This window comes from Solea senegalensis, linkage group LG12 (assembly GCF_019176455.1).
Source record: "Solea senegalensis isolate Sse05_10M linkage group LG12, IFAPA_SoseM_1, whole genome shotgun sequence".
NCBI classification, from domain to species: domain Eukaryota; kingdom Metazoa; phylum Chordata; class Actinopteri; order Pleuronectiformes; family Soleidae; genus Solea; species Solea senegalensis.
Window position 1 is genome coordinate 1778451 of NC_058032.1, and position 11749 is coordinate 1790199.

Genomic DNA, 11749 nt, shown 5'->3' on the forward strand with positions numbered 1-11749 from the left:
TTGACTTTTTTGTGCAATTTTGGACGACATAGTATACTCTGACTTTTTTGTCACATTTTGGACGATATACTATGACTTTTTGTCACATTTTGACGACATACTATACTATGACTTTTTGTCACATTTTGGACGACATACTATACTATGACTTTTGTCACATTTTGGACACATTTTCTATGACTTTTTGTCACATTTTGGACGACATTTTCTATGACTTTTTTGTCACATTTTGTACGACATACTATACTATGACTTTTTTGTCACATTTTGGACGACACACAATAAAAAGGTAGTTCACAATTCGACAAAAAAGTCATTGGAGTCATAGAATTTTCTAATTAATAAATAATATTTCTTTTGGTCTGTTTGTTTCTGTTTTCTTGTAGTTTTTGACGTCTACAGGAAACTCTGTGGCTCTGACATCGAGGACAGCATTAAAGGGGAGACAATCGGGAATTTAGAGAACTTACTGCTTGCTGTTGGTAAGACACATGAGTTTGATCACAAATAAGACACAAAGACAAACTTGAGTTTCTCTCTCTGATGAAAAATATGTATAGCATGAAATCTTGACAGAAAACAAATATCTGCACTAATGAGACAACTCTTGTTTGCTTTCCTCCACAGCAAAATGCGCCAGAAGTGTCCCAGAATATTTTGCTGAAAGCCTTTACAGATCCATGAGGGTTAGTAACTTTCCTTTTCAACACAGTTTTACAGTACATTGTTTGATAAAATAATTGATAATAGACTCAAATTTGGCCATGACATAGGAATAATACGACAGAGTATTAGGGAAGGAGACTGAACAAAGTAAAATGAGTCTTTTGAGAATAAAGTTCTGATTATTATTCAAGCAAACTCGTAGATAATCAGCTGCAGTGAAGATGAGGAACACAGAGCATTTTGCGTCATAGTTATATCTTGGTTTCAGCTTCACAAATACCAGGAAATACTTCTTGTATCTTTCGCATCTAAAAGCATCACATTATCATCAGCACCAAGACTTTTGTGACGGAGATCGCGAAAGAAACTGGTTTGAAAAGAAATAATCACACAGACTTGGAGGAAATCATCTCTCATGGTGGAGGAGATGGCAGCTGGTAGCTGGTTACATCCGCGTTCTGCTGCTATTTATTATTATTAATAATACATTCATTAAATAATGATACAAAAAACATAATATTCTGATTTTCTATGACTTTATCCTTGAAAGAAATGAAATTTTCCATAATGTTATGTATAACGTGCATGGGTTCTACTATATATACTGTACATACAGCTGTCGCTCTCGTACAGAGTAAACAAAGCTGCAGTGAAGGACAGAGATAGTATGATTTAATTTCATTTTAATCTGGGAATGAGCTACTATTATAATTTAAAAAAAAAAAAAAAAACCGTGGCACTACAAGGAATCATCATTATCACTGAGAGGCATTTGGATTTACACCAGTTTTGCCATTCACTCATTCATATTTATCTCTCATCACTCATCTTTCATGGACACATCAGCATGTAGACAAGCAGAGCAAGGAATCAAACCCACAGCCTTTGAGTTGAAAGAGAACTCACCCTTCCAACGAGCCACTGGCAGCCCCAGCAGATTAATGAGAGGCAGGCTTCTTTACTGACGGTTTGGATTTCATTGCTGTGACCGTGCAGTTCCAGGTGGATGTTTACGTCAATGTAAACAATGCAACTCAATTCATCCCAAAATTGTCTTAGAGGGAACCTAGAATTAATATTTAGTTCTCACAAAAAAAAACAAAAAAAGACCTGGAGTTTGCTGGTCTAAATCTGCATTTTTCCATGACCGCGTCACAAATCTCCAAGTCCGCCGCTTCTTGCTGTGATCACGAATAATAATATGGGAAACTGAAACAACTTCCTGGTTTCCTTAAATGTGCTGAACACAGTTATGAGTAGATTAACACTGTGTCTGTGCTCATAGAGCCGATTCAAGTGATTTAGAGTCATAACATCACTGGGATTAATTCAGCATGATGAAAGAAAATGACTATTTAGTCATCTCCATTTAAACGACTGCGTTACAACTCTGTAAAACGGGTTTTTATTTCACTTCTGTTTGCAGCGCGCGGGGACTGACGACGACGCCCTGATGAGGATCATGGTGTCCAGGAGTGAGGTGGACATGCTGGACATCAGAGCCTGTTTCAAGAAGACGTACGGACAGTCTCTGTACACCACCGTCCAGGTACGACTCACGAGCATTAAACATAATCTGAGCCTGGGGGGGTGATAACCTGTGACAGAGTGAAGCTCAGTGATTTACGTTAAACACCTTGTTCAGACTCTCGCTCGCTGAAGTGAATTCATCTGCTCTCCTGGGGCCAGATGTTCCCACAGAGAAGATGGATTACAGTCCCTCAAAGACAAAATCCCTGAATAGATAAAAAAAAAACCCAGATGCAGTAAAATGTCGTTATATTAGATCTATTTTTTTTACAGGTTTAGTAGATTTCAAACCTTGTTTTTTTACCTCTACTTAAACTAAATGACACTATTTTCTTTCTTTTTTTTCTGTAAATTTCCATGGAAAATTTAGTTTAGGGATTTTGGAAATAATCCAAATTGGAAACTTTCCACGGGAAATTTTGGAATTAATGGGAATGAATGAGAATTAACTGGAAATTTGGGATAATTCGCCTTGATATTGTACAGGTGTACCTAATAAAGTGGACGGTGAGTGTCGACACAGAACAAACAGTAAATCTCTGAGCGTTGATGGGCAGTAAATTAGCTGTATTAACACAGCTGGTTTGTTATGAAGTGCTGCTTCGACTGTTAGGGATTCATGGACCATTCTGCACATTTGGTCTGAGTTGTTGTTGTTGGCACACACGTATGTCTCCTTTTCTTCTCTTTGCTGATCTTGTTTCGCAAATTTAACATGACTTTAAACTATAACGTTGGAGATTACAACGGGGTATTAAGGCCAAACGAACCTTTCGAGAATAAAGTCGTAACATTATGAGAATAAAGTTGTACAATTATGAGAATAAAGTCGTAAAATTATGAGAATTAAGTCGTACAATTATGAGAATAAAGTCGTAAAATTATGAGAATAAAGTTGTAATCTTTTGAGAATAAAATCGTAATTAAATTGTAAGATTATGAGAATAAAGTCATAATCTTTCCAGAATGAAGTCAAAACATTATGAGTAAAATCGTAATATTACGAGAATAAAGTTGGAATCTTTAGGGAGTAAAGTCTTAATATTACGAGAGTAAAGTCGTAATCTTTCGAGAATAAAGTCGGAATCTTTCAAGAATAAAGTTCGTAAAATTATGAGTAAAGTCGTAATATTACGAGAGTTAAGTCATAATCTTTCGAGAATAAAGTCAAACACTACATATTACATAAAAGAAACAAACTAAAACTAACAAAAACATTTCCAAAACTTGTGAATGTTATGACAAATAAAAATCCTGATTCTGTCTGCTGTGTTTTGGCAGGAGGACACGAGTGGAGACTACCAGAAGGCTTTACTCTACCTCTGTGGTGGCAATGATTAATGTTGTTGGGCAGCAGTGAACAACGAGGCGCTGTGAGACACATGCGCAGTCTTTTTCATTCACTTATTTCTAACTTTACATTGTGATTTTGACTTAGTTACTTATTTATAAAGAATAGATTGAGTGGAGCTGTCATTTTTGTCTCATGTTGAATATTATTTCATCAAAACTGTCTAATAAAATAAACAGTCTGATTTCTGCATTGTTTGAAATAAGTTAAATGGGTTTTTTTTGCATTTCACTCGTATTCACTGAATTCCTTGCCTGATGTAAACATTATGGCCAGTTGTTTACATCGTGCTCACGCTGTGTGTTAAACGCTGCTGAGAAAATACAATAAAGAATTATTGAGCACGTAGTCACACGCCAGCTCTCATTAATTACCAATGAACTGCTGATCCCGACTAAATTGCCGTACGGCTGTCGGTGATCAATAAGTAATGGGACGCCATTAGACATTTGCTGACTCATATAAAGACATCCACCAAACCACGGTGGGAACTGGTGTCAAACAAATTGCATTCTCGGATAAGTGGAAGGGAAGTGACCTCGCTTGGTTGAAGTTGCACCACAAGGTGGCAGCAAAGTTTATAATGAACACGGGTTTCCGTAGTGGAGGCTACGAGCACATACAACAAAGAGTCAAATATAGAAAACAAATGAAGCTCTGTCACTGATCTGTGAACATTAACAAAATCTAGATATATAAATATCAATATAAGCTTTAAAAACCAAAGTCATTAAACTGGTCTTTAATTCAATGTCAGTATCTCCACACTGCTTTAATCGTTCCTTTAAGTCCACACGGTCACATCATTTCTGTTACATTTGAAGATATTGTTGATGAACAATAATGAACATAGATACTGTGAAGTCTCCTCAGCGTGAAGTCTGCCTCACAAATATTCTATGGAAACACAATTACTACGTATCTTGATAATCCCTGAAGTGCATTTTTCCTGAGGTGTGCAGAGTTTCCTCGGGTGTGGTGCGAGTAAGTTTACGCCCAAAGCAGTTCTTACAAATGTTGCAAGGCCTTTTATGAGTTATTTTGTGCTTTATCAAATTATACCTTAGAATGAACAACTTTCAAAGGAATATCACTAGTGTGAGGTTTTTTTGTGAGTTAACAAACATGAACGTCTCTTAAAACACTTTCCACACGTGTCACAGGAATATGGCTTCTCAGCTGAGTGACTTTTTTCATGGACTCTCAAATATGAACTTTGCTTAAAACACTTTCCACATGTTTTACACGAATATGGCCTCTCAACTGTGTGAATTCTCTGATGGAGTCTCAAACTCCAACGGTGTCTAAAACACTTTCCACACGTTTCACAGGAATATGGCTTCTCAACTGAGTGACCTTTCTCATGGACTCTCAAATACGAACTTTGCGTAAAACACTTTCCACATTCTTTACACGAATATGGTCTCTCACCAGTGTGAATTCTCTGGTGCAGGCGCAAACTCCAACTTTGTTTAAAACACTTTCCACATGTTTGACAGGAAAATGGTTTGTCACCTGTGTGAGTTCTTTCATGGACTACCAAATGTGAACTTTGATTAAAACACTTTCCACACGTTACACAGGAAAATGGTTTGTCACCTGTGTGCATTCTTTCATGGACTATCAAATATGAGTTTTGATTAAAGGACTTTCCACATGTTTTACAGGAATATGGCTTCTCACCTGTGTGAGTTCTTTCATGGACCATCAAATGCGAACTTTGACTAAAACACTTTCCACATGTTTCACAGGAATAAGGCTTCTCACCTGTGTGAGTTCTCATGTGAAAAATCAATTTCAATTTGGTTCTAAAACGTTTAGCACATGTCGTGCAAGGAAATGGTTTCTCTCCTGTGTGGACTCTCATATGCAGAACAAGTTTAGACTCATAAGCAAATCTTTTTCCACAAGGATCACATTTTAAAGACTTTTTACCAATCTTTGATGTGTGACAGTTGTCTACTTTGTTCCTGTCATTTCTCTTGCGTGACTTTGACTCAGCTTTTCTATTAGACACAGTGTCAACATGGTTACTTCCTGTCTGAACTTGACTCTCAGCTACAGGCGAGCTGTGAGAGAGGAGCTGATGGTCACTGTCTGATTCTGCTTGTGCCATGTGATCACCTTCTTCATTATCAGGGGTCAACAATGATGCATCAGCCTCCTGCGTCAGTTCAAGCTGTTCACGTTCATGAACGGTGGCGATTTCCTCCTGCTCTTCTTTCATCAGAGACTCTGGTTCTTCTTGGTCCAGACTGGCATTCCTCTCCTGGTTAGAGAGCTGCTGTTTAGCGAGAACCTCGACCTCTTTACAGACGTGCTGCTGTGGAAGCTCTACAGACACAAACAACAACAACAACAACAACAATTTAACGATAAAACAATTGAGGTGTAGTTTCAACAATTAAAACAACTATGATAAAGGGAATAACATCACCATTAACAAGAGCTGGACGAGCACATACAGAAATAGTGGGAAGAACACAAACTAGCACTTTATGCTGATGATATAATCGCGTTTATTTCACATCTTAGTAAAAAGCATCCCGTCCAGTTAATCATTATCATTTGGTGGCATCTCAGAATATACAATCAACAACAAGACCACCTTGGTTTTTACAACTCGATGAGAAAAGAGGTGGAAAATCTAATTAGTGAAGCTCTCCAATTCAAAGTGGTAGATCAGTTTACTTACTTGGAAATAGAAATTAGGTCAAAATTAGATTTATAACTATGAACCCATGGTAGAGGACACAACAGTATCAGTCAATAGTTAAGATAATGTATCTATTCCAGAATAATCCATTGCCACCAGCTGAAGTTTTGATTCAGAAAATTCAAAAGTTATTTAATGGTTATTTACTTAAGTACTACATGTTGGATTTTTGTTTTTATTGCAATTAATTGTCTTCATTGTATCTAGTCGTGGTGAAAAACAGAAGCCAAATTCTGGCTGTACAGACCTGTCCTGTGTAACTTTATTACAGGGCCCCACTTCACATGGAACAGTCTGCGCTGCGGATCCACATCCTCCTCGTGTTCAATGATGTTTTTCTCCACATGGCGACTTCCCGTCTGATCTTGACTCTCAGCTACAGCAGAGCTGTGAGAGATGAGCTGGTGGTCACTGTGTGGTTCTGCTTCCACAGGATAACTTTCCTCATGATCAGGAGTCAACACTGATGCATCAGCCTCCTGCTTCACTTCAACTTGTTCTCCCTCGTGACCGGTGCAGATTGCCTCCTGCTCCTCTTTAATCTGTAGAGACTCTGGTTCCTCTTGGTCCAGACTGAAGTTCCTCTCCTGGTTACAGAGCTGCTGCTCTGTGAGAAGCTCCTCCTCTTTAGAGACATGCTGCTGTGGAAGCTCTGCAGACACAGAGAGCTACATTACAACATGACCATTTTAGTCCAAAGGGTGGAAGATGTGAGCTCTGTTGAGGACATGGAGACCAGTTTGGGACCAGTCTTACCTTCAAAGGTCATGTGAACTTTACAAAGTTAAGACTCTGGAGAGTTTACAGGTCCATACTTAATCCTCATTTTAAACATTGTGTCTGAACTGTACATTTACAGGCTGTTAATAAACCAAAATGTTCTTTCACAATAGTAATGCAGCTCAGTGTTAAAGTTAAAGATTAACATTAACTCAATGTACTTTCTCTAAAGACAACACTTTACATTTAGTTTCTAGTATTCTATGCACTTCATTCTACTGATTTAAATGTTATGTTTACATTTTTTTTATTTTCGGTTTGGTCAAAACCTTGTGAATATGAAATGATTTAAAACTTCTTTTCTACAATTTATTAGAGCTGCAACTAACTATTATTTTCATAATCAATGAATCTGTCAACTATTTTCACGAGTAATCGTTTGGTCCAAAATTGACAGAAAACGTTAAAAAAATATCGATCAGTGTTTGAAAATCCATCTCGTTTTGTCCACAAACCAAAATGATTCCGTTTTTAATGATTCCTTTGTTTTATGAAGCAAAGAAACTAAGACTATATTAACTTTTAAGACGCTGAAACAATCAAAACTTATAATACTGAAAAAAGCTTCAAACCGATTCATTTAGTAATCAATTAATAATCGGTTAATCGAATAATTGTTCAGCTCTACAATTAATATCTTCATGTTTTGTTCTCTCCGTTTAGTAAAATGACTTAAACTATTGTTATGTGGATGGAGAAAGCACAGTGAAATTAGACACTTTTACATTACTTTACTAATTAAAAGACCATTGTGGTTTTTACTGACCTATTCGTTGTAACTTTACTCGAGGTTTACAGACGATCTCCAACTGTCTGCGCTGACGATTCGCTTCGTCCTCGTACTCGACGATCGTTTGTTCGAAGGCTCTGAATATTTCTTCCGCAGCAGCAGTTAGTCGCTCGGCGATTAAATCGCTCAAATGCTGACGCGAATACATCGCTGCTCGGTCAACAACTGGAATATTTACCCGCGACACACGAACACATCAGCGTGTTTCCACTTTGTATGTTCGCGTGGAGAGTACGGAGATAGCGCTGCTATGCTATACTAGCTTCCGTTTGACTTCCGCCACCGCCGCCGCTAATCCGGAAGTAAAACAATAAAAAGCGGAAGTAATCCAACAGTACGTATTATGTGTTTACGTACATGTAGATATGTATTTATATGGACCAATTCCATATATATAAATATATACACAAATAAATAGTCAGATATGAACATAAATACTTTTTGCTTTTTTGTTTTTTAGGCCTGTAATGTTGGTGTCATAGTGGATAATTTCTTTCTCAACATTGGGTTTGCGGTCCATCCATTTCATGGATTCATTTGCACACGAGAATGTACGTTTAACTTAGTGTAGTTTATGTTTGCAGAATGGCTTTGGAGAGTCTGTTCGATCAGGATAACAGAATATTATCTTCAAAATCGAATTATATTATGATAATCAAGTGCCATTAGTTGTTAAAATCGGCCTTCAGTTCAAGATTTAATACAAATCGGCCTGACTAATTGTCATGTTATTGATTCTTGAAATACACCTGTTACACAACCATCCCTGGTCTCTATCTTCTCTCCATTCCATTTTTCTTTTCTCCCACCTCTCCTTCACTAACCCCCTTCCCTTTCCCCCTCCTTTCTCTCCTCTCTCCTACCCCATCCAGCTATAAGAACTGTAACCTTACGATGTAAAGTGCCTTGAGATTATGCATGTTATGAATCAGTGCTATATCCATAAAATTGAATTGAACAAATAGCCATATACACTAGTTTTGACATGGATTGTGTTTTAATGGTTTCAATGATGTGTTCACTGAATGTAAATATGAGCCCCTGGACACAAGATCTATGTCTTTAAATAAACACTTTAAAGAATCCAGGTGAATTTTCCAACAACATCAGTATTATTTTGCAGGGTTTTTTGTTGGTTGTTACTAATCAATACAAGCATGATTCAGCGCTTATGTAGCCAGTGGCTGTGAACTCTGTGGGTCATAAATCACTCGCTGTGCTGGATGCTCACTTCCACTGCGGGAAGATGCTGTGAAAGAGCCTGCAGTGTCACATTAAACCCACCAAAAAAGAAGAAGAAATTATTTTTCCACTTCAGTGATTTTTCTTGACTCTCAGCTCTAATTTTATTGTTTACTCGTCTCTCTTTCGAAGAAGGGGCTTTCAAGTTGTTTGTCAGTGTGGGCCACTCGTAGCTGCACCCAGAGAACTGGAGGAGGGCAGAGTTTTCTTTGGTCACAACCCACTACACACACTCATCATTATCATTTCATGCTAACAATGCCATATTTGTGTTGTTTTGTTAAATCCCATCATTTCTCTGTAATCTAAGTAAAGCTCTTTATGACCCAAACACCCATTCACACACACACACATGCAGACGTATTCATACCAGTGTGTAATCTGGATTGTTTGCACACACACACACACACACACACTGTGCCAAATCTCCTTAGTATCATTGGTGCCTGGTTGTGTTTTCCATAGTCTCCGCTTGAACAAGGCCCACATCTCTCAGCCAATCAGGAGCCACAGGCAGTCAGGCCACTCGTGAGACCACACACACACACCATCCATCCTCACCACGGGCGTCTCAGGAAGGATGTGTTGGCTCTGCAAACAAAGGGGGAATGATGAGATTTAAGCAAACACCTAAATCACACAGGATTTAAAGAGCTGTGAAGCCAAAAAGTATAGAAAGCACGCGAGGGAGCCGAGGACTGGGGAAAGTTCTTGATCGTTATTGACCGAGATAGACGATTGTCAATATGTTACACACGTGCAGTAAAAATGCCACTTCTGTAAGGTATGAAAAATGTCACAAAAAACAAAACATCATCGTATACTAAGGCTCATGACATGTCGCAAAAACGTGACATGAAATGTGATATGTTCCAATAAATGTTGCAAAACTTGTACAGGAAAGCATACAAATGTATGCAACCAAAACATTAAAATTGTCCCAAAAATAGATAATAACGCATAAAGAATATCATCATATAGTATATTAACATATTATATATACATCATTAGGCATTAAAAGGTGATAAAAACATAATTGTATGATAAGGAATCAAAAATGGTATAATTAGGCACAAAAAAACATACAAGGCAGAAAAATTTCACCAAAACATCATGAGGCAAGAAAATTTGTATGAGTGGGACGAATTAGGGTCTCAAAAACATCATACGGTATTGAAATGTGACAAAATAACATGAATAATGTTGCAGAAGAATTATTATAAGGCATAAAAAATGTGAAACAAAAAAGTCGTAGTATAATTAGGCATGAAAAATGTCACGATAAGGCACAAAAAATGTTGCAAAATGTCATCATAATAAGGCTGGAATAGGGTCTCAAAAACATCAGTAAAGGCATTAAAATGTGATAAACACATCATCACATACAAAAGGTCATCTTAGTACAATAAGCCATGGAATAGTCACAAAAACATCATAAGGCACAAAATATGTAGAAAAGCATGAAAGAACCTTCGGCATTAGAAATGTCACGTAAACATTGTAGAATAAGGCATGAAAAATGTCTCAAAATGTCACATTCAAGGATCGTACGGCATTAAAATGTGACAAAAACATCATTGTTAGAATAATGCATGAAAACAATGATCAAAACATCACAGGAAAGTAAAATAAAGCATGTTTGTATAAAACCAGATATGGATGTATATTAATGTAATTACTGTGATTGCACTGAATCTCTGATGATGACAGATCTTTCACACACACACACACACACACACTGTGTTTGATGCATTTATCTGGACTCGTGTGCGACACATGTCGTCCTCTCGGTGTTAAAATGAATGCAGTGTGGACTAACAGCAGGTCACTGAAGGCCTTTTCACTGGGCGTCGTTAGTATTGTGATGGAGCAGAGTATTGACAGCAGAGCACAGTCGCGGGTCCTGGTGGGCGCTCACTGAAATGGACCGGGGTCAAAACTTTCCATTTGTCGACATCATAATAACATCTTTATCATATTTAGAGTGTTATTACATTTCTATTTGTTTTGCGAGTCCTCCACAGCTCGGTTATTTGAGGTGACTCCGTCGTATGATTATGTGTGTAACAAGTTTGAGAATTCAGAAAGGACAGGTGGTATTTTAATGCTTTCACAGGAGCTGCGTTACTGAGCTTAAATGGTGCAGCTCGTCTTTTTCAGCAGCTGCCGTTGTAAAAGTCTTGCTTGAAGGAATTCTCCTCCCTAAACGTACACTCGCGGTGATTTTATTTTTCTTGCGACCGCCCTCTAATTTGCTTTCAGTTGCAGCCACATTGCTTCATTCTGCTTTCCCAGAATGCAACCTGCTGAGAGTGTGAGTTTGATGGATTTCAGCTGCGTGTGATACATTAGGTTACAGCAGGAGATGAAGCTCAAATCATCAACAAGAGAAGAAGGAGAAGAGAAGAGTCGTTCTCCCTTCAGGCTGCTCTGACGATGGGGGGATGTTACTGATCTCTTCTTTGTGACATTTATTTGGTTTAGTTTCAAATTTTTCAAGGAAACCTAAAGAACAAAAGCAACAAAAACAACGTCTGCTTTATTAACATTTGAAAAGTCTTAGGCTCACATGCTTCAGTGCGTGGTAACAATGAGACGTTTTAAATGATGAGTCCAAGTTTCTACTTGAATTTGTGACATTTAGAAAGAAGTTTGTGCAAAATGAAGGATTAAA

At 37.7% G+C, this 11749-nt stretch overlaps 1 protein-coding gene and 1 long non-coding RNA gene across 2 annotated transcripts; one reads left to right on the forward strand and one right to left on the reverse strand.

Moving 5' to 3' along the window:
• Positions 1–247: 247 nt before the first annotated feature.
• On the forward strand, positions 248–2124 carry LOC122778203. The gene is made up of 4 exons (XR_006361410.1): positions 248–289; positions 387–482; positions 628–686; positions 2093–2124. It is a non-coding gene; the product is annotated as an uncharacterized LOC122778203 (long non-coding RNA).
• Positions 2125–4274: 2150 nt separating this feature from the next.
• Positions 4275–8097, reverse strand: LOC122778194 (oocyte zinc finger protein XlCOF22-like). Its single transcript, XM_044039832.1, has 3 exons — positions 7810–8097; positions 6511–6915; positions 4275–5881 (listed from the first exon to the last, which is right to left on the reverse strand). The coding sequence occupies exons 1-3, from the start codon at positions 7979–7981 to the stop codon at positions 4641–4643; spliced, it is 1818 nt and encodes a 605-aa protein (XP_043895767.1). The 5' UTR covers positions 7982–8097; the 3' UTR covers positions 4275–4640.
• Between the last annotated feature and the right edge of the window lie 3652 nt (positions 8098–11749).